The sequence below is a fragment of the Monodon monoceros genome, unplaced genomic scaffold (genome assembly GCF_005190385.1).
Source record: "Monodon monoceros isolate NGI ecotype Baffin Bay Population unplaced genomic scaffold, NGI_Narwhal_1 Super_Scaffold_18, whole genome shotgun sequence".
NCBI lineage: Eukaryota > Metazoa > Chordata > Mammalia > Artiodactyla > Monodontidae > Monodon > Monodon monoceros.
The window spans coordinates 130,407,635-130,430,341 of record NW_021703774.1 but is presented as its reverse complement, the minus strand read 5'-3'; the positions used below and the strand labels follow the sequence as shown (position 1 = coordinate 130,430,341).

Below are 22,707 nucleotides of genomic sequence, written 5' to 3'. Positions count from 1 at the left end.
GCTGTGTAGGGTAATGTTGGTTGTAGGTTTTTCCCTTTCATCACTTCAAATATGTCCTGCCACTCCTTTCTGGCTTGCAGACTTTCTGCTGAAAGATCAGCTGTTAACCTTATGGGGATTCCCTTGTATGTTATTTGTTGTTTTTCCCTTGCTGCTTTTAATATTTTTTCTTTGTATTTAATTTTTGATAGTTTAATATGTGTCTTGGCATGCTTCTTCTTGGATTTGTCCTATATGGGACGCTCTGTTTTTCCTGGACTTGATTAACTATTTCCTCTCCCATATTAGGGAAGTTTTCAACTATAATCTCTTCAAATATTTTCTCAGTCTCTTTCTTTTTCTCTTTTCCTTCTGGGACCCCTATAATTCGAATGCTGGTGCGTTTAATGTTGTCCCAGATGTCTTTGAGACTGTCCTCAATTCTTTTCATTCTTTTTTCTTATTCTTCTCTGCAGTAGTTATTTCCACCATTTTATCTTCCAGGTCACTTATCCATTCTTTTGTCTCAGTTATTCTGCTATTGATCCCTTCTAGAGAATTTTTAATTTCATTTATTGTGTTGTTCATCATTGTTTGTTTGCTCTTTAGTTCTTCTAGGTCCTTGTTAAACATCTCTTGTATTTTTTGCATACTATTTCTAAGATTTTGGATCATCTTTACTATCATTATTCTGAATTCTTTTTCAGGTAGACTGCCTATTTCCTCTTCATTTATTAGGTCTGGTGGGATTTTACCTTGCTCCTTCATCTGCTGTGTGTTTCTCTGTCTTCTCCTTTTGCTTAACTTACTGTGTTTGAGGTCTCCTTTTCACAGGCTGCAGGTTCGTAGTTCCTGTTGTTTCTGGTGTCTGTCCCCAGTGGCTAAGGTTGGTTCATTGGGTTGTGTAGGTTTCCTGGTGGAGGGGACTAGTGCCTGTGTTCTGGTGAGTGAGGCTGGATCTTCTCTTTCTTGTGGGAGGGTCCACGTCTGGTGATGTGTTTCAGGGTATCTGTGACCTTATTATGATTTTAGACAGCCTCTCTGTTGTTGAGTGAGGTTGTGTTCCTGTCTTGCTAGTTGTTTGGCATAGGGTGTCCTGCACTGTAGCTTGTTGTTTCTTGAATGGAGCTGGGTCTTGGCATTGAGATGGAGATCTCTGGGAGATATTTGCCGTTTGATATTACAAGGAGCTGGGAGATCTCTAATGGACCAATGTCCTGAACTTGGCTCTCCCACCTCAGAGGCACAGCCCTGACCCCTGGCTGGAGCACCAAGAGCCTGTCATCCACACAGCTCAGAATAAAAGGGAGTAAAAAAGAAAGAAAGAAAGGAAAAGATAAAATAAAATAAAGTTTTTAAAATAAAAATTAATTATTAAAAAAATTAAAAGTAATAAAAAAAAGAAAGAAAGAAAGAAGAGAGCAACCAAACCAAAAAACAAATCCACCAATGATAACATGCACTAAAAACTATACTAAAGAAAAAAAGAAAAGGGAAAATAAAAAGGACAGACAGAACCCTAGGATAAATGGTAAAAGCAAAGCTATACAGATAAAATCACACAGAGAAGCATACACATGCACACTCAAAAAAAGAGAAAAAGGGGAAAAAAATATATTGTTGCTCCCAAAGTCCACCTCCTCAATTTGGGATGATTCGCTATCTATTCAGGTATTCCACAGATACAAGGTACATCAAGTTGATTGTGGAGAGTTAATCTGCTGCTCCTGAGGCTGCTGGGAGAGATTTCCCTTTCTCTTCTTTCTTTGCACAGCTCCCAGGGTTCAGCTTTGGATTTGGCCCTGCCTCTGCATGTAGGTCATCTGAGGGTGTCTGTTCTTCGCTCAGAGAGGACAGGTTTAAAGGAGCAGCTGATTCGGGGGCTCTGGCTCACTCAGGGCGGGGGGAGGGAGGGGTATGGATGCGGGGTAAGCCTGTGGCGGCAGAGGCTGGCATGGCATTGCAACAACTTGAGGCATGCCGTGCATTCTCCCGGGGAAGTTGTCCCTGGATCATGGGACGCTGACGGTGGCGGGCTGCACAGGCTCCTGGGAGGGTAAGTGTGGATAGTGACCTGTGCTTGCACATAGGCTTCTTGGTGGCCACAGCAACAGCCTTAGCATCTCATGCCCATCTCTGGGGTCCGCGCTGTTAGCCACAGCTCGCGCCCGTCTCTGGAGCTCCTTTAAGTGGCACTCTTAATCACCTCTCCTCGTGCACCAGAAAACAAAGAGGCAAGAAAAAGTGTCTTGCCTCTTCGGCAGTTCCAGAATTTTTCCCGGACTCCCTCCCGGCTAGCTGTGGCGAATTAGCCCCCTTCAGCCTGTGTTCACACAGCCAACCCCAGTCCTCTCCCGGGATCCTACTGAAGCTGGAGCCTCAGCTTCCAGCTCCCACCCGTCCTGGCAGGTGAGCAGACAAGCCTCACAGTCTGGTGGCTGCTGGTCAGTACTGATCCTCTGTGCGGGAATCTCTCTGCTTTGTCCTCTGCATCCCTGTTGCTGTGCTCTGCTCCGTGGCTCAGAAGCTTCCCCCTCCACCACCCGCAGTCTTTGCCCGTGAAGGGGCTTCCTAGTGTGTGGAAACCTTTCCTCCTTCACAGCTCCCTCTCACTGGTGCAGGTCCCATCCCATCCCTATTCTTCTGTCTCTGTTTTTTTCTTTTTTCTTTTGCCCTACCCAGGTACATGGGGAGTTTCTTCCCTTTTGGGAGGTCTGAGGTCTTCTGCCAGTGTTCAGTAGGTGTTCTGTAGGGGTTGTTCCACATGTAGATGTATTTCTGATGTATTTGTGGGGAGGAATGTGATCTCCACATCTTACTCTTCTGCCATCTTGAAGCTCCTCTTGAGTTTATTTTTGTGTATAGTGTTAGGGAGTGTTCTAATTTTATTCTTTTACATGTAGCTGTCCAGTTTTCCCAGCAACACTTATTGAAGAGACTGTCTTTCCTCCATTGTATATTCTTGCCTCCTTTGTCACAGATTAGGTGACCAAAGCTGTATGGGTTTATCTCTGGGTTTTGTGTCCTGTTCCATTGATATGTATTTCTGTTTTTGTGCCAGTACCATACTGTTCTGATGACTGTAGCTTTGTAGTATAGCCTGAAGTCAGGGAGCTTGATTCCTACAGCTCCATTTTTCTTTGTTAAGATTGCTTTTGCTATTCGAGATTTTTCGTTCCATATAAGTTGTAAAAGTTTTTGTTCTAATTCTGTGAAAAATGCCATTGGTAATTTGATAGGGATTGCATTGAATCTATAGATTGCTTTGGGTAGTAGAGTCATTTTCACAATGTTGATTCTTCCAATCCGAGAACATGGTATATCTTTCCATCTGTTTGTGTTGTCTTTGATTTCTTTCATCAGTATCTTATCAAAACTTATCTGATAGTTTTCTGAGTACAGGTGTTTTGCCTCCCAAGGTAGGTTGATTCCTAGGTATTTTATTCTTTTTGTTGCAATGGTGAATGGGATTGTTTCCTTAATTTCTCTTTCTGATCTTCTGTCATTAGTGTATACGAATGCAAGAGATTTCTGTGTATAAATTTTGTATCCTGCAACTTTACCAAATTTTATTAATGAGCTCTAGTAGTTTTCCTGTAGCATCCTTAGGAGTTTCTATGTATAGTATCATGTCATCTACAAACAGTGACAGTTTTACTTCTTCTTTTCCAATTTGGATTCCTTTTATTTCTTTTTCTTATCTGATTGCCATGGCTAGGACTTCCAAAACTATGTTGAATAATAGTGGTGAGACTGGACATCTTTGTTTTGTTCCTGATCTTAGAGGAAATACTTTTTCAGTTTTTCACCATTGAGAATGATGTTTGCTGTGGGTTTGTCATATATGGGCTTTATTATGTTGAGGTAGGTTCCCTCTATGTCCCCTTTCTGGAGAGTTTTTATCAAAAATCAGTGTTGAATTTTGTCAAAAGCTTTTTCTGCATCTATTGAGATGATCATATGGTATTTTGTATTTTGTCTAGTCTTCTAGTTGATCTTGCCAACAGGTCCATTCTAGTCCTAAGTCTAACTTACCGATATTAAGTTTTTATGTGATAATCATACATACAGTAAAAACAAGTTCACAGGATTTTTGTGATTCCAAATGTGAAAAGTTTTATAATATGAGGCAGTATATATAAAATGAGTCATTCTAGTCAGGTTATGATATAATCTTTGAGTGAAAATTGGAATGAGAAAATTTACAATTCTACACACTGTAAATGAGTAGTTGTCTTTATTTTCTTATAACGCCACTTCTTTCCTTTCATGACACTTACATGTGGGGCTAGAGAACATGCAAACAAAATGGCCGACTCAGTGCCTAACAGCATTTAATAATCATAGCTCCAGCAATACTGAAATGGGAAGAGATCAAAACATTAAGTTTCTCAGTAAGCAACAGGCTATCACAACTGTGCGACAACAGTACCACGATGCTCCTGTTACTCTATAAAGCGTAATATTGCCTAAACTTTTTGTTTGTCAGACTCATAATCACCTATGAGATTCTAGACTCTGCTGATAGCATGTCTTTTTCTATGTTTCCTCAGCCCTAAGGATGGCAGCTGCTTCCTACAGTTACTAATCTCTGGGTTACCTCATGGTCATGGGTTGGATTGTGTCCCCTAACGTAGGTACCACTGAAATCTGTTAATATGACCTTGTTTGTAAACGTCTTCTATATGTAATCAGGTTAAGGTGATGTCATTATGGATTTGGGTGGGCCTGAAGTTGAATGAACAGTAGTGTATTTGTACAGAGAAAGAGAGGGGGATTAGATGCAGAGACAAAAAAGAGGCAGAGAGGAAAGAAGGCCATGTGAAGACAGAGACAGAGATTGCAGTTATGCAGCCATCAGCCAAGGAAGTCTTGGGGCCACCAGAAGCTGGGAGAGGCGAGGAAAGACTCTTTCCTAGAGCCTTGAGAGGTAGCATGGCCCTCCTGATATCTTGATTTCAGACTTCTAGTCTCAGAACCACGAGAAAAGATATTTCTGTTATTTTAAGCCACCCAGTTTGTGGTAGTTTGTTAATGACAAATGCCCTAGGGAAATGAATACACTCACAATCCTCTTTTTGCTATTTCAGTCTTCTATCAATAATATTGGTAATAACCAATCTCTCAATCCCCTGCTATAAAGTCCCTCTGTTTGAAATACCTAGTGAGATATCTGGTTTTACCACTGGAATGTAAACTGATATACTATGCTTCCCCCCAAATTCTCAGTACCTTGTATCTTGATCTAAAGTGTAATCACCAAACAGTTGATGGATGTAGTCAATAGAGAATTGCAACAACAGATTAATATGAATGCATATTTTTTCACTTGTCATATATAACACTTGCTAATTGCTAAATATTTTGCCCAATTCGTCTTTATCATTTCACTTAATAATATGTCTTGGAAATCTTCCTGTATCAGATCAGCCATGTTATTTTACAGCTGCATAGTTTTATCAATTGGATATACTGTTATTTAATTAAATGGTGCCTGAAGGATCCTTTAATTGTTTCCATCTTGTTTTTTTCTTTTAGGTTCTTATCAGTTATCTATTTTATACATATTAGTGTATATAATCCAATCTCCCAATTCAACACCCCCACCCCACTTTCCCACCTTGGTGTCCTTGTTCTTTACATCTGTGTCTCTATTTCTGCCTTGAAAACTGGTTCATCTGTACAATTTTTCTAGATTCCACATATATGCGTTAATATACAGTATTTGTTTTTCTCTTCCTGACTTACTTCACTCTGTATGACAGTCTCTAGGTCCATCCACGTCTCTACATATGACCCAATTTCATTCCTTTTTATGGTTAATATTCCATTGTATATATGTACCACTTCTTCTTTATCCATTCATCTGTCAATGGACATTTAGGTTGATTCCATTACCTGGCTATTGTAAATAGTGCTGCAATGAACATTGGGGTGCATGTGCCTTTTTGAATTACATTTTTCTCTTGGTATATGCCCAGTAGTGGGATTGTTGGGTGATATGGTAATTCTATTTTTAGTTTTTTAAGGACCCCCCATACGGTTCTCCACACTGCTGTATCAACTTACATTCCCACCAACAGTGCAAGAGGTCTCCCTTTTCTCCACACCCTCTCCAGCATTGGTTGTTTGTAGATTTCCTGATGATGCTCATTCTAACTGGTGTGAGGTGATACCTCGTTGTAGTTTTGATTTTCATTTCTCTAATAATTAAAATTTTAAGTTTCATTAGGTCCCATTTGTTTATTTTTTTAATCTTCATTTCTCTAGGAGGTGGGTCAAAAAGGATCTTGCTGTGATTTATGTCAAGGAGTGTTCTTCCTATGTTTTCCTCTAAGAGTTTTATAGTGTCTGGTCTTACATTTAGGTCTTTAATCCATTTTGAGTTTATTTTTGTGTATAGTTCTAGGGAGTGTTCTAATTTCATTCTTTTACATGTAGCTGTCCAGTTTTCCAAGCACCACTTATTGAAGAGACTGTCTTTTCTCCATTGTATATCCTTGCCTCCTTTGTCATACATTAGTTGACCATAGGTGCATGAGTTTATCTTTGGGCTTTCTATCCTGTTGCATTGATCTGTATTTCAGTTTTCGTGTGAGTACCATATTGTCTTGATTACTGTAGCTTTGTAGTATAGTCTGAAGTCAGGGAGTCTGATCGCTCTAGCTCCATTTTTCTTCCCCAAGATTGCTCTGGCTTTTCATGGTCTTTTTTATCTCCATAGAAATTTTAAGATTTTTTTGTCCTAGTTCTATAAAAAATTCCATTGGTAATTTGATAGAGGTTGTATTGAATCTGTAGATTACTTTGGGTAGCATAGTCATTTTCACAATATTGATTCTTCAATCCAAGAACATGGTATATCTCTCCATCTGTTTGTGTCATCTTTGATTTCTTTCATCAGCCTCCTATAGTTTTCTGAGTACAGTTCTTTTACCTCCTTAGGTAGGTTTGTTCCTAGGTATTTTATTCTTTTTATTGCAGTGGAGAAGGGGATCTTTCCTTAATTCCACTTTCTGATCTTTCATTGTTAGTGTATAGGAATACAAGAGATTTCTGTCCATTAATTTTGTATCCTGCAGCTTTACCAAATTCATTGATTAGCTCTAGTAGTCTTCTGGTGGCATCTTTACGATTTTCTATTTATAGTATCATGTCATCTGCAAACAGTGGCCATTCTACTTCTTCTTTTCCAATTTGGATTCCTTTTATTTCTTTTTCTTCTCTGATTGCCATGGCTAGGACTTCCAAAACTATGTTGAATAATAGTGGCAAGAGTGGACATCTCTGTCTTGTTCCTTATCTTAGAGAAAATGCTTTCAGTTTTTCACCATTGAGAATGATATTTGCTCTAGATTTGTTGTATATGGCCTTTATTATGTTTAGGTAGGTTCTCTCAATGCCTACTTTCTGGACAGTTTTTATCATAAATGGTTTTGAAGTTTGTCAAAAGCTTTTTCTGCATCTATTGAGATGATCATATGCTTTTTATCCTTCAATTTGTTAATATGGTGTGTCACATTGAATGATTTGCATATATTGAATAATCCTTGCATCCCTGGGATACATCCCACTTGATCATGGTGTATGATCCTTTTAATGTGTCATTGGATTCTGTTTGCTAGTATTTTGTTGAGGATTTCTTTTTTTAACATCTTTATTGGAGTATAATTGCATTACAATGGTGTGTTAGTTTCTGCTTTATAACAAAGTGAATCAGTTATACATATACATATGTTCCCATATCTCTTCCCTCTTGTGTCTCCCTCCCTCCCACACTCCTTATCCCACCCCTCTAGGTGGTCAAAAACCACCTAGCTGATCTCCCTGTGCTATTCGGCTACTTCCCACTAGCTATCTATTTTACGTTTGGTAGTGTATATATGTCCATGCCACTCTCTCATTTTCTTACAGCTTACCCTTCCCCCTCCCCATATCCTCAAGTCCATGCACTCGTAGGTCTGTGTCTTTATTCCCGTCTTACCCCTAGGTTCTTCATGACCTTTATTTTTATTTTTTTCTTAGATTCCATATATATGTGTTAGCATACGGTATTTCTTTTTCTCTTTCTGACTTACTTCACTCTGTATGACAGACTGTAGGTCCATCCACCTCACTACAAATAACTCAATTTTGTTTCTTTTTATGACTGAGTGATATTCCATTGTATATATGTGCCACATCCTCTTTATCCAATCATCTGTTTATGGACACTTAGGTTGCTTCCATATCCTGGCTATTGTACATAGAGCTGCAATGAACATTTTGGTACATGACTCTTTTTTTTTTGTGGTATGCGGGCCTCTCACTGTTGTGGCTTCTCCTGTTGTGGAACACAGGCTCCAGACACGCAGGCTCAGAAGCCATGGCTCACAGGCCCAGCCGCTCCATGGGATGTGGGATCCTCCTGGACGGGGGCATGAACCCATGTCCCCTGCATCAGCAGGCAGACTCTCAGCCACTGCATCACAGAGAAGCCCCAAGTACATGACTCTTTTTGAATTACGGTTTTCTCAGGGTATATGTCCAGTAGTGGGATTGCTGGGTCATATGGTAGTTCTATTGGTAGTTTTTTAAGAAACCTCCATATTGTTCTCCATAGTGGCTGTATCAATTTACATTCCCACCAACAGTGCAAGAGGGTTACATTTTCTCCACACCCTCTCCAGCATTTATTGTTTCTACATTTTTTGATGATGGCCATTCTGACCGGTGTGAGATGATATCTCATTGTAGTTTTGATTTGCATTTCTCTAATGATTAATGATGTTGAGCTTTCTTTCATGTGTTTGTTGGCAATCTGTATGTCTTCTTTGGAGAAATGTCTATTTAGGTCTTTTGCCCATTTTCGGATTGGGTAGTTTGTTTCTTTGGTATTGAGGTGCATGAGCTGCTTGTAAATTTTGGAGATTAATTCTTTGTCAGTTGCTTCATTTGCAAATATTTTCTCCCATTCTGAGGGTTGTGTTTGGTCTTGTTTAGGGTTTCCTTTGCTGAGCAAAAGCTTTGAAGTTTCATTAGGTCCCATTTGTTGATTTTTGTTTTTATTTCCATTTCTCTAGGAGGTGGGTCAAAAAGGATCTTGCTGTGATTTATGTCATAGAGTGTTCTACCTATGTTTTCCTCTAAGAGTTTGATAGTGTCTGGCCTTACATTTAGGTTTTTAATCCATTTTGAGTTTATTATTATGTATGGTGTTAGGGAGTGTTCTAATTTCATACATTTACATGGACCTGTCCAGTTTTCCCAGCACCACTTATTGAAGAGGCTGTCTTTTCTCCACTGTATATTCTTGCCCCCTTTATCAAAGATAAGGTGACCATATGTGCATGGGTTTATCTCTGAGCTTTCTATCCTGTTCCATTGATCTATCTTTCTGTTTTTGTGCCAGTACCATATTGTCTTGATTATTGTAGCTTTGTAGTATAGTCTGAAGTCAGGAAGCCTGATTCCTCTAGCTCCATTTTTCATTCTCAAGATTGCTTTGGTTATTCGGGGTCTTTTGTGTTTCCATACAAATTGTGAAATTTTTTTGTTCTAGTTCTGTGAAAAATGCCAGTGGTAGTTTGATAGGCATTGCATTAAATCTGTAGATTGCTTTGGGTAGTAGAGTGATTTTCACAGTGTTGATTCTTCCAATCTAAGTACATGGTATATCTCTCCATCTATTTGTATCATCTTTAATTTCTTTCATCAGTGTCTTATAATTTTTTGCATACAGGTCTTTTGTCTCCATAGGTAGGTTTATTCCTAGATATTTTATTCTTTTTGTTGCAATGGTAAATGGGAGTGTTTTCTTAATTTCACTTTCAGATTTTTCATCATTAGTTTATAAGAATGCCAGAGATTTCTGTGCATTAATTTTGTATCCTGCCACTTTACCAAATTCATTGATTAGTTCAAGTATGTTTCTGGTAGCATCTTTAGGATTCTCTATGTATAGTATGATGTCATCTGCTAACAGTGACAGCTTTATTTCTTCTTTTCTGATTTCGATTCATTTTATTTCTTTTTCTTCTCTGCTTGCTGTGGCTAAAACTTCCAAAACTATGTTGAATAATAGTGGTGAGAGTGGGCAACCTTGTCTTGTTCCTGATCTTAGTGGAAATGCTTTCAGTTTTTCACCATTGAGGATGATATTGGCTGTGGGTTTGTCATATATGGCCTTTATTATGTTGAGGAAAGTTCCCTCTATGCCTACTTTCTGCAGGGTTTTTATCATAAATGGGTGTTGAATTTTGTCAAAAGCTTTCTCTGCATCTATTGAGATGATCATATGGTTTTTCTCCTTCAATTTGTTAATATGGTGTATCACGTTGATTGATTTGCATATATTGAAGAATCCTTGCATTCCTGGAATAAACCCCACTTGATCATGGTGTATGATCCTTTTAATGTGCTGTTGGATTCTGTTTGCTAGTATTTTCTTGAGGATTTTTGCATCTATGTTCATCAGTAATATTGGCCTGTAGTTTTCTTTCTTTGTGACATCCTTGTCTGGTTTTGGTATCAGGGTGATGGTGGCCTCGTACAATGAGTTTGGGAGTGTTCCTCCCTCTGCTATATTTTGGAAGAGTTTGAGAAAGCTAGGTGTTAGCTCTTCTCTAAATTTTGATAGAATTTGCCTGTGAAGCCATGTGGTCCTGGGCTTTTGTTTGTTGGAAGATTTTTAATCACAGTTTCAATTTCAGTGCTTGCGATCGGTGTGTTCATATTTTCTGTTTCTTCTTGGTTCAGTCTCAGCATGTTGTGCGTATCTAAGAATTTGTCCATTTCTTCCAGGTTGTCCATTTTATTGGCATAGAGTTGCTTGTAGTAATCTCTCATGATCCTTTGTATTTCTGCAGTGTCAGTTGTTACTTCTCCTTTTCATTTCTAATTCTATTGATTTAAGTCTTCTCCCTTTTTTTCTTCATGAGTCTGGCTAATGGTTTACCAATTTTGTTTATCTTCTCAAAGAACCAGCTTTTAGTTTTATTGATCTTTGCTCTCATTTTCTTCATTTCTTTTTCATTTATTTCTGATGTAATCTTTATGATTTATTTCCTTCTGCTAACTTTGGGTTTTTTGTTCTTCTTTCTCTAATTGCTTTAGGTGCAAGGTTAGGTTGTTTATTTGAGATGTTTCATGTTTCTTAAGGTAGGATTGTTTTGCTATAAACTTCCCTGTTAGAACTGCTTTTGCTGCATCCCATCAGTTTTGGGTCATCGTGTTTCCATTGTCATTTGTTTCTAGGTATTTTTAAATTTTGTCTTTGATTTCTTCAGTAATCACTTCGTTATTAAGTAGTGTATTGTTTAGCCTCCATGTGTTTGTATGTTTTACAGATCTTTTCCTGTAATTGATATCTAGTCTCATAGCGTTGGTGTCAGAAAAGATACTTGATACAATTTCAATTTTCTTAAATTTACCAAGGCTAGATTTGTAACCGAAGATAGGATCTATCCTAGAGGATGTTCCATAAGCACTTGAGAAAAACGTGTATTCTGTTGTTTTTGGAAGGAAAGTCCTATAAATATCCATGAAGTACATCTTGTTTAATGTATCATTTAAAGCTTGTGTTTCCTTATTTATTTTCATTTTGGATGATCTGTCCATTGGTGAAAGTGGGTGTTAAAGCCCTTACTATGATTGTGTTACTGTCGATTTCCCCTTTTAAGGCTGTTAGTATTTGCCTTATGTATTGAGGTGCTCCTATGATGGATGCATAAATATTTACAATTGTTATATCTTCTTCTTGGATCGATTCCTTGATCGTTATGTAGTGTCCTTCTTTGTCTCTTGTAACAGTCTTTAATTTAAAATCTATTTTGTCTGATATGAGAATTGCTACTCCAGCTTTCTTCTGATTTCCATTTGCATGGAATATCTTTTTCCATCCCCTCACCTCAGTCTGTATGTGTCCCTATGTCTGAAGTGCGTCTCTTGTAGACAGCATATATATGTGTGTTGTTTTTGTATCCATTCAGCCAGTCTGTGTCGTTGGTGGGAGCATTTAATCCATTTACATTTAAGGTAATTATCGATATGTATGTTCCTATTCCCATTTTTTAAAGTGTTTTGGGTTGTTATTGTAGGTCTTTTCCTTCTCTTGTGTTTCTTGCCTAGAGAAGATCCTTTAGCATTTGTTGTAAAGCTGGTTTGGTGGTGCTGATCTCTCTCAGCTTTTGCTTGTCTGTAAAGGTTTTAATTTCTCCGTCAAATCTGAGTGAGATCATTGCTGGGTAGAGTAATCTTGGTTGTAGGTTTTTCTCCTTTATCACTTTAAATATGTCCTGCCACTCCCTTCTGGCTTGCAGACTTTCTGCTGAAAGATCCGCTGTTAACCTTATGGGGATTCCCTTGTGTGTTATTTGTTGTTTTTCCCTTGCTGCTTTTAATATTTTTTCTTTGTATTTAATTTTTGATAGTTTGATTAATATGTGTCTTGGCGTGTTTCTCCTTGGATTTATCCTGTATGGGACTCTCTGTTTTTCCTGGACTTGATTAACTATTTCCTTTCCCATATTAGGGATGTTTTCAACTATAATCTCTTCAAATATTTTCTCAGTCCCTTTCTTTTACTCTTATTCTTCTGGGACCCCTATAATTTGTATGCTGGTGCACTGAATGTTGTCTCAGAGGTCTCTTAGACTGTCCTCAATTCTTTTCATTCTTTTTTCTTTATTCTCTTCTGAAGTAGTTATTTCCACCATTTTATCTTCTAGGTCACTTATCCATTCTTCTGCCTCAGTTATTCTGCTATTGATCCCGTCTATTTTTAATTTTATTTATTGTGTTGTTCATCATTGCTTGTTTCGTTTTTAGTTCTTCTAGGTTCTTGTTAAATGATTCTTGCATTTTCTCTATTCTATTTCCATGATTTTGGATCATCTTTACTATCAGTATTCTGAACTCTTTTTCAGGTAGACTGCATTTTTCCTCTTCATTTGTTAGGTCTGTTGGGTTTTTATCTTGCTCCTTCATCTGCTGTGTGTTTTTCTGTCTTTTCATTTTACTTATTGTATTGTGTTTGGGGTATCCTTTTCACAGGCTGCAGGTTCGTAGTTCCCATTGTTTTTGGTTTCTGTCCCCAGTGGCTAAGGTTGGTTCTGTGGGTTGTGTAGGTTTCCTGGTGGAGGGGACTAGTGCCTGTGTTCTGGTGGATGAGGCTGGATCTTGTCTTTCTGGTGGGCAGGTCCACGTCTGGTGGTGTGTTTTGGGGTGTCTGTGGCCTTATTATGATTTTAGGCAGCCTCTCTGCTAATGGATGGGGCTGTGTTCCTGTCTTGCTAGTTGTTTGGCATAGCGTGTCCAGCACTGTAGCTTGCTGGTCGTTGAGTGAAGCTGGGTCTTGGCATTGAGATGGAGATCTCTGGGAGATATTCGCCATTTGATATTATGTGGAGCCGGAAGGTCTCTTGTGGACCACTGTCCTGAACTTGGCTCTCCCACCTCCGTGGAACAGCCCTGATGCCCGGCTGGAGCACCAAGACCCTGTCCTCCACGTGGCTCAGAATAAAAGGCAGAAAAAATAGAAAGAAAGAAAGAGAGAGATAAAGAAAGAAAGAGAATAAAATAAAATAAAGTAAGATAAAATAAAATAGTTATTAAAATAAAAAATAAATATTAAGAAAAAAATTTTAAAAAGTAAAAAAAACGGATGGACACAACCCTAGGATAAATGGTGAAAGCAAAGCTATACAGACAAAATCTCACACAGAAGCATACACATACACACTCAGAAAAAGAGGAAAAGGGGAAAAAATAATCTATCTTGCTCCCAAAGTCCACCTTCTCAATTTGGGATGATTTCTTATCTCTTCCAGTATTCCACAGATGCAGGGTACATGAATTTGATTGTGGAGCTTTAATCCGCTGTCTGAGGCTGCTGGGAGAAATTTCCCTTTCTCTGTTCGCACAGCTCCCTGGGTTCAGCTTTGGATTTGGCCCCGCCTCTGCGTGTAGGTCGCTGGAGGGCGTCTGTTTTTCACTCAGGCAAGACGGGGTTAAAGGAGCCGCTGATTCGGGGGCTCTGGCTCACTCAGGCCGGGGGGAGGGAGGGGTATGAATGCGGGGCGAGCCTGCGGCGGCAGAGGCCGGCGTGACGTTGCACCAGCCTGAGACGCGCCGTGCGTTCTCCCGGGGAAGTTGTCCCTGGATCCCGGGACCCTGGCAGGGGCGGGCTGCACAGGCTCCCCGGAAGGGAGGTGTGGATAGTGACCTGTGCTCGCACACAGGTTTCTTGGTGGCGGCAGCAGCAGCCTTAGCGTCTCATGCCCGTCTCTGGGGTCCGCGCTGTTAGCCGCAGCTCGCACCCATCTCTGGAGCTCCTTTAAGCAGCGCTCTTAATCCCCTCTCCTTGCGCACCAGGAAACAAAGAGGCAAGGAAAAGTCTCTTGCCTCTTCGGCAGCTGCAGACTTTTCCCGGAACCGCTCCCGGCTAGCTGTAGTGCACTAGCCCCCTTCAGGCTGTGTCCACGCCGCCTACCCCAGTCCTCTCTCTGCGCTCCGACTGAAGCCTGAGCCTTAGCTCCCAGCCCCCGCCCGTCCCGGCGGGTGAGCAGACAAGCCTCTCGGGCTGGTGAGTGCCGGTCGGCAGCGATCCGCTGTGCGGGAATCTCTCTGCTTTGCCCTCCGCACCCCTGTTGCTGTCCTCTCCTCCGTGGCTGCCACCCGCCGTCTCCACCTGCGAAGGCACTTCTAGCGTGTGGAGACCTTTCCTCCTTCACAGCTCCCTCTCGCTGGTGCAGGTCCCGTCCCTATTCTTTTTCTATGTTTTTTTCCTTTTGCCCTACCCAGGTACGTGGGGAGTTTCTTGCCTTTTGGGAGGTCTGAGGTCTTCTGCCAGCGTTCAGTGGGTGTTCTATAGGAGTTGTTCCACGTGTAGATGTATTTCTGATGTACCTGTGGGGAGGAAAGTGATCTCCGCATCTTACTCTTCCGCCATCTTCTCAAATCCTGTTGAGGAATTTTGCATCTATATTCATCAGCGATATTGGTCTCTAATTTTCTTTTTTTGTCTGGTTTTGGTATCACGGTGATGGTGGTCTCGTAGAATGAGTTTGTGAGTGTTCCTTCCTCTGCAATTTTTGGAAGAGTTTGAGAAGGATGGGTGTTAGCTCTTCTCTAAATGTTTGATTGAATTCACCTGTGAAGCTATCTGGTCCTGGACTTTTGTTGTTGGAAGATTTTTAATCACATTTTCAATTTCATTACTTGTGATTGGTCTGTTCATATTTTCTATTTCTTCCTGGTTCAGTCTTGGAAGGTTATACCTTTCTAAGAATTTGTCCAGTTCTTCCAGGTTGTCCATTTTATTGACATAGAGTTGCTTGTACTAGTCTCTTTTAAAATGTGTACAGAAAGTTGGTTCACTAAACATATATATATAAATCTTGGAGAGTTCTTTGGTGGGATATTAGTAGGATAAGTACCTAGCTACAGGATTCTCAGATCTAAGGGACTGTACAACTGAAATTCTAATAAGGAATATCGACTTCTTTTATAAATGTGCTGCATTCTTCTTAAAGGGCTATCACTAGAGACTGCTTCATGTTATAATACAGCTTGGAGAATTACGCCTTTTACAACCCAACTGACCTAAAGTATAGCCATCAAGGAAAACTTCACTCTTATTTTTTCTTCACTGGTAAGCCATTTACATTTCTGGGAGCAATGAGATGAAACCCAACTAACAAACCATTGGGGCTAAGTCACAGCCTCAACTAGAGCTCTGGGAATAGGAGGTCTCTCAAGGAACAAAATAACCAGACTCTCTGGGAGGCAAATCAGATGACAAATAAGATGAAGCTCTGTTCAACAACTCAACAAAATTCTGCCATCTGTGAAAGAAAAGGAAACATAATACCTGTGATCAATGTGGGAAGCTCTGGAAGAATGTGCAATAAAGCTTAAAGCTTATACAGATAGTGATATTAAAGGAGTTTTTTGATGTCTGTATCATTTGGGGTGCAGTGAAGGAAACACAAGCTACTTTAAGTGTCTCTACTAGAAATGGAAATTAGGCACTCACAAAATTATTGCAGGGGCTAGTAGAATGGAGGTTGGTGTCTGCTGCTGGGCTAAGGGTTAGGCCTCAGAAGATGTAGCCCAGAGTCCAGGGAACTGCAGGAAATTCTGGCTGATGTCTCAGATGCCCTTGGCCATGAGTTTGGTGATCAGGCAGTATATAGGGCATTCTGGCCACCAGAAAAACTGATGTCTGCCAGGGTTATTGGAGTTGCTACTACTGCAGAAAAATAATAAATACTTATAATGTCCCTGCCCCTCTCCCCAGTCTTCCTGCCTTTGAAATCTCATGCAGTTGCATTTCAGTGATGGAACTTAAATCAATTCCAGAATCTCAGTTTTTAAGGGAGCTTTGGAAATGTTCTTTTTAGCCTTCCTAAGTGTGGGAAGTATTACAACATAGGAAAGAACATAGAAGGGGATAGAAATGGGTGCTAAGTGCAAATAGATATTTAGTGAAGTCCCCAAGCAGAAATTGCATTGAAGAATGCATGAGCACTTGACAATCAGGGAGTCATTTAAAACTTACAAGTACTTTAGGAACAGTTTGGTAGTGAGAATCACTTATATTTGCTTGCCCAACATTCATTCTCCATTTATATAAAAATATGTTTCTCTGGGGTAATGGGCTACAATCTATGTCCCATACCCTCCCCTAGACAATGTTGTGACCCACTCAGTCTAATGAATCTCAATCTATCACTTCACTTTCCCTATCCTTCCCTCCCTCCCTTCTTCCCTCTCTCCCACTCTCTGTCTCTGTGTCTCTTATTAATTTTTGTTTCTGGTGCTTCCAGAAGTTTCATTTCCCCTGATTTTGTGTGTAACTCCATATCCTTTCAAAAATATTTCTTTTTGCTTATGTTAGCAAAAAACAGTTTCTGCTTCTAGCAACCAAACTACAACTGATAAGAATTTTTATCACCTCTTTGCCCATCAGAAGTCAAGCAAATATAAAGAGCCAATTGTGGGAATATGTCCTGTGTTTTCTAGGAGAGTTTTAATGCCATGTGATTTTATACTTTTTATTTTTATTTATTTTTTAACGGAAGTATAGTTGATTTACAGTGTTGTGTTAGTTTCAGGTGTATAGCAAAGTTACTCAGTTTTATTTTATTCAGTTTTCTTTTTCAGATTCTTTTTCCTTATAGGTTATTACGAAATATTGAGTAGAGTTCCCTGTGCTCTACAGTAAGTCCTTGTTGGTTATCTATTTCATACATAGTAGTGTGCACATGTTAATCCCAAACTCCTAATTTATTGCTCCCAACCTCTTCCTCTTTGGTAACCATACGTTTTTTTTTTCTATGTCTGTGGGTCTATTTCTGTTTTGTATATAAGTTCATTTGTGCCATTTTTAAAAATATTCCACATATAAACAATATCATATGATATTTCTCTTTCTCTGTCTGGCTTACTTTGCTTAGTATAATAACCTCCAGGTATATCCATGTTGCTGCAAATGGCATTATTTCATTCTTTTTTTTATGGCTGAGTAATATTCCATTGTGTGTGTGTGTGTGTGTGTGTGTGTAAATATATATACACACACACCACATCTTCTTTATCCATTCATCTGTCGATGGACATTTAGGTTGCTTCTGCCTTCTGGCTATTGTAAATAATGCTGCAATGAACATTGTGGTGTATATATCTTTTCAAATTCTGGTTTCCTCTGGATTTACGCCCAGGAGTGGGATTGCTGAATCATAGGGTAGCTCTATTTTTAGTTTTTTAAGGAACCTCTATAAAATCATTAGATACATAACTAGTTTGTTTTGCTTATACCTCATAAAACTTTTTCTATACATGGTATCACACATCAGAAAGGTTCTTTGTCAGTATAGAAAATATGACCTCCAGAGCTTCATGTCACTTTAGGCACAAGAATAGATAAGGCATAGCTATACAGAACCACAAGCCAGATAAACTGACGACTATATCAGCTGCTGCAAGGCTAGGCAGGGAAAAGAAAGTTGGAGAAGTAGCACTCTTAAGGAATATTAATAAACATACAAAGATCTGATATTAGCACAGATCTGGAAATGAACTGCAGTAGAAACATCTCCTGTCTTCTACACTTCCTGCAATTCCCTCCTCTTAGGAGGGCCAGGTTTATGCCTACAGCATCTTCTGACCCATTGAACAACAACACAACAAAAACCTAAATCCATTTATATTTCCACATGGCATAACATTTATTTTTCAGAACTGTTAGGAGTTAGCAAATATTCAGTAAGGGCTCTGGACAAGATGGCACCAGAAACTCTCTTGCCCTTTCTTGAATTTTTGCTGATAGCAGGGGAGGGAAATTGCAGGAAATTTTTCTAAGTACTGAACTTGGACACTGCCTGATTTAAGTGGTATATAGGACTTAAGTGACCAATGAAATCCTTTAGATCCTCTAATAAAATACATTCTTTATTCCATACTCTTTATATTACTCTAGGACCTTCAAAGAGCCATTGACAATTTAAGTGTGAGAATGGGTTCTTGTTGCCATAAAAGGCAGTGTAATTCTAATCACAGTACCAGGTGCCAAACTCTTCATGTTGAGTCAGAGAGGTCAGGACTGAAGGACAAGTTCTGTGAGCCTGATTGTAGATTCAGGCAGATCTGCGTTCAAATTCTAACTTCATCCAAACTTAAGTTAAAATGGCCTTTAATTAGCGTTCTGAGTACTTTGTGTGCATTCTCTCATTTAATTGAGACAACCATCTTATTAGACATGTAAATGACTTGGCTATGGACACGCTGATCAATGGAGGAGCCACGATTTAAACCCTGACTGTCTGACTACAAATCCTGCACCCTTAACCATTGTACTCTATGGCCTTACACATGAATGTAATATAACTTGGTTTCAGTTACATTTCCCACCCCCCTTTGGAATTCCATGAACATGGTTTCAGTGTCTTCTGATATCTACTATTGCAGAAGTTGTTTTTTTTTTTTTACTTTAACTTAAACATCTTTATTATGGTGTTTAAATGCCAGATTGAAAGAAACATACTACAGTTGACCCTTGAACAGTGCACTGGAGGTTGGGGTGTGTTAGAGGCGCTGACCCTCTGCCCAGTCAGAAATTCATGTATAATTTATAGTTGGTCCTCCATATTAGTGATTCCTCCTTTCCACTTGTCCACATTGCTAAAGTATGAGGTCAGTCTGATTTGGATTCATTTATAATTATTTTTTTCATTTATTTGCTTTGGTTTAGTTTTATTTTGTTTTGGCTGCATCCTTAAATAATTTTCTTTGTCTCTGTAGCACAAAAGTTTTGTCAGGAGGGACATGGATACTTTTTTTCTTAATTTAGTTTAGATCATAACAAATCCATTCAGTCTGTACACAGAGGGTTTTTCTTTTTCCCATCTCTGCAAAATTTCTTCAGCTGTGACTTTTGGTTTTATTTCTTGTCCAATTCTTCTAGTTTCTTAATCCACAATTTCAGGGCATCTTAGGTTCAATTTCTATTTTTATTCTTCTATCTCTACTCTCTGTTTTCATTTTTTTCTGTTCTTTTTAGATTTTGTGGAAACCTCTCAAGTTTGACATTATGCACTAGATTTTCTCTAGCATTAATTTTGCTGTTCATTGATTTCTAGTTATCCCTTTTTCTTTTGTAAATAATATTTTTTTAAAACACCACCCTGGCCATTCGTTATGTGTTGTTTTTGGCTGCTTTCAGGCCACAGTGACATAGTTGAATAGTTGCAACAGATTATAGACCCACAAAGCCTTTAACATTTATTATGTGACCCTTCAAATAAAAGGCTTGTTGACCTAAATATTTAACATAAGTGTCTTAATATCATTAAATATCTAACAATATTCAGATTTCCTTGATTGTTTTATTTTTAAATTGAGATATAATTGACATATAACATATTAGCTTCAAGTGTACAGCATAATGATTCGATATATGTATATATTGCAAAATGATCACAATAAGTCTAGTTAATATCCATCACCAAACATAGTCACAATCCTGGTTACCTCTTCATTATGCTGTAGAAGTTTCAGTTTCCTGGAAACTATCCACATTTCACCAAGTTCATTTTAATTTCTTCTGTTCACTTTAGTGCTTTTTACATTTCATTTTTAATCTCATTATGCTTATTACATTACAATTCATTTCAACAGAGACATGGCTCCTTATATCCTATAGATAACACTAGTGGCTTTCTAAATGTTTTCTAGTTTCTAGAGTAAATCATTTCCAAAAGTTTACTGTTATTTGGAGCCTGTGGGATCATAATTACACCTCCCTGTTCTGCAGTATTTTTGAAAATTAAGCCTCATATGTTAGGGTTTTCTCTTTATTCAGTGTCAGTGAGGAACTGTTCACATTCTGTACAACCCAATAGATGAGTTTCATAAGTTTCCCTTGGTCCTACTCACTGCTCATTCAGCCTCTCAGTCAAGGGGTGAGTGAAGACTCCCACCAATATTTGGTGCTTCTCAGGCATTTGTTTTGTGCCCCTCTGTTGGGACCACCTCAGAGGTGGGATCTTCTCACCACACCTGCTGGATATCAGACACTAAATTGGTGTAGTATGTCATAATGGGTACACTTGTTGACCTGAAACAAACAGATTGCCAGATATTTCTCCAGCAAAGATGAGTTTATTCAGGATCAATAGAGAATTGCAGTTTGTGGTCTGCAATCATGGTGAGCCATGCTCAAGTCCCCCAGACAGCAAGGGAAAGAATGCTTTTATAGAAAGGAAAAGGGAGTTGGGAGGGCTATAATAAGCAAAGTGTCCATGGCTTCTCATTGGCTGAGTCCTTGCCAGAAAAGTCCTTCCTTACTGTTGGGCTCTAATATCGCAGGGCATGAGAGCTTTCCCTTCTGGTCTCCCAACTCTATTTAACTGAGGTTTCCGTATATTAATTTTTTTTTTAATTTTTTTTTTTACGGTACTTGGGCCTCTCCCTGTTGTGGCCTCCCCCATTGCGTAGCACAGGCTCCAGACACGCAGGCTTAGCGGCCATGGCTCACGGGCCCAGCCTTTCCGCGGTATGTGGGATCTTCCCGGACCGGGGCACAAACCCGTATCCCCTGCATCGGCAGACGGACCCTCAACCACTGCATCACCAGGGAAGCCCTGTATATTAATTTTTTACACACTCCTCAACATATACAACTACCAGGGATCCCCTCTTTCTTCTTCAACCCACGTGACTTTACATTTCCATATGCAAATACCACAGCCGGGTCTAGCTATTCCTGCCTTCTTCACCCCAACATTCTGCTCTATCGTTCCTAGAAGTTGTGGTCTCTGCATAGGCACAGAAAAGCAGTGTGTGGGTAAGTGTACTGGTGTGTAACCTTGGATGAGGGAAGGAGAGGAAGGAACAGTACTCAGGTGGATACAGAAAGTAGCATCTATGTCATGTTCTGGTTGGTTAAGACTTGGGGCCTCCAAATCAAGGGGAAGGCTGGTGAAGGGATGGAATATCTTCCATCTTCTGCACTTTTTATAGGTAGGCAGGACAAAGCTGGGGGCACCAACTCAATGATTTTCCCAGATTCCATGTGTTTACAGTCAGTGGAGCTTCCTTCTAGATTCGGAGACTAGAGTGCCTATTAGTTTTTGTTTCTGGTGTGTGTTGTTTTTTTTTTTTTTTGCCTCTTCATTTGTTCATTGGAATTAAAATGTCATCTGTTCTGCAGATGCCAAAAACAAAATGGGGGCTATTTCATAGGAACATCCTTGTAATCTTGATGATGTTACGTACAGGTGACATGTTTCTCTCTGAGTTTTATACAGGCTTCAATCAAAGGTGTGCCAGTACTTCCTTCCCAAGCTCATTGCCTTTCTCCACCTTGTGAAATGTATCCTCTGGCCACAATGGACAGTTTGGTTCTCCAATCCTATGTTCTTGTTGCTTCTTTGTCTTGGCACACACTGCTCCCTCTATCTCTGAGTTCCCTTCCCCGTCCCTCATCTGGTGAGCTCCTACAAGTCCTACCAAGCTCAGCTGAGTATTAAGTAGTACTGAAGAGCCAGCTCTGTTCAGACTGCTAGAATCATAGTTAAGTCCCATGATTTGAAAAGTTAAATCATTAGAGCCATTCCCTTGAGAATCCTGTAATCTACTATTCCAGCTGAGGTGCACAAAATATGCTAGGAAAAGGAGGCAGATAGAAAAAAGACTATGCAAGGGACTGTTAGCCTGCAGGGGCTGTATAGTTTGCTAGGGGTGCTATAACAGAACACCACAGACTGGGTGGCTTAAACAACAGAAATTTATTTTCTCACAGTTCTGGAGGCTAGAAGTCCAAAATCAAGACGTCTGTAGATTTGGCTTCTTTTGAGGCTCCTCCTTGCCTACAGATGGCCAACTTTTCGCTATGTCTTCACAGGGCCTTTTCTCTGGGTGAGCCCATCCTTAGTGTCTCTCTGTGTGTCCAAACTTCCTCTTTTTATAAGGACACCAGTCATATCAGATGTGGGCTCACTCTAATGTCCCCGTCTTAATTTAATCACCTCTTTAAAGACCTTATCGTCAAATATATAGTCTAAGGGCTGGGGGTTAGGGATTCAATAAATGAATTTAGGGGGAATAAAATTCAACCCATAATAGGAACAAAGATTTAAAGAATCCCAACTTTTGGGACAATTCACTTAAGGACTCTGAACCTCATTTTATTCATCTATGAAGTGGGTGTAAAAATATATTAACTCATGGGGCTGTTGGGAGTATGAA

At 39.5% G+C, this 22,707-nt stretch overlaps 1 protein-coding gene across 1 annotated transcript in view; it reads right to left on the bottom strand.

Annotated features, from left to right (window-relative positions):
- Window positions 1-22,707, bottom strand: part of CUNH1orf87 (chromosome unknown C1orf87 homolog) — a 120,964-nt gene that overhangs the window by 22,966 nt on the left and 75,291 nt on the right. The window contains 1 exon segment of the mRNA XM_029226996.1: window positions 15,730-15,803. Coding sequence (XP_029082829.1) covers window positions 15,730-15,803 — 74 coding nt within the window.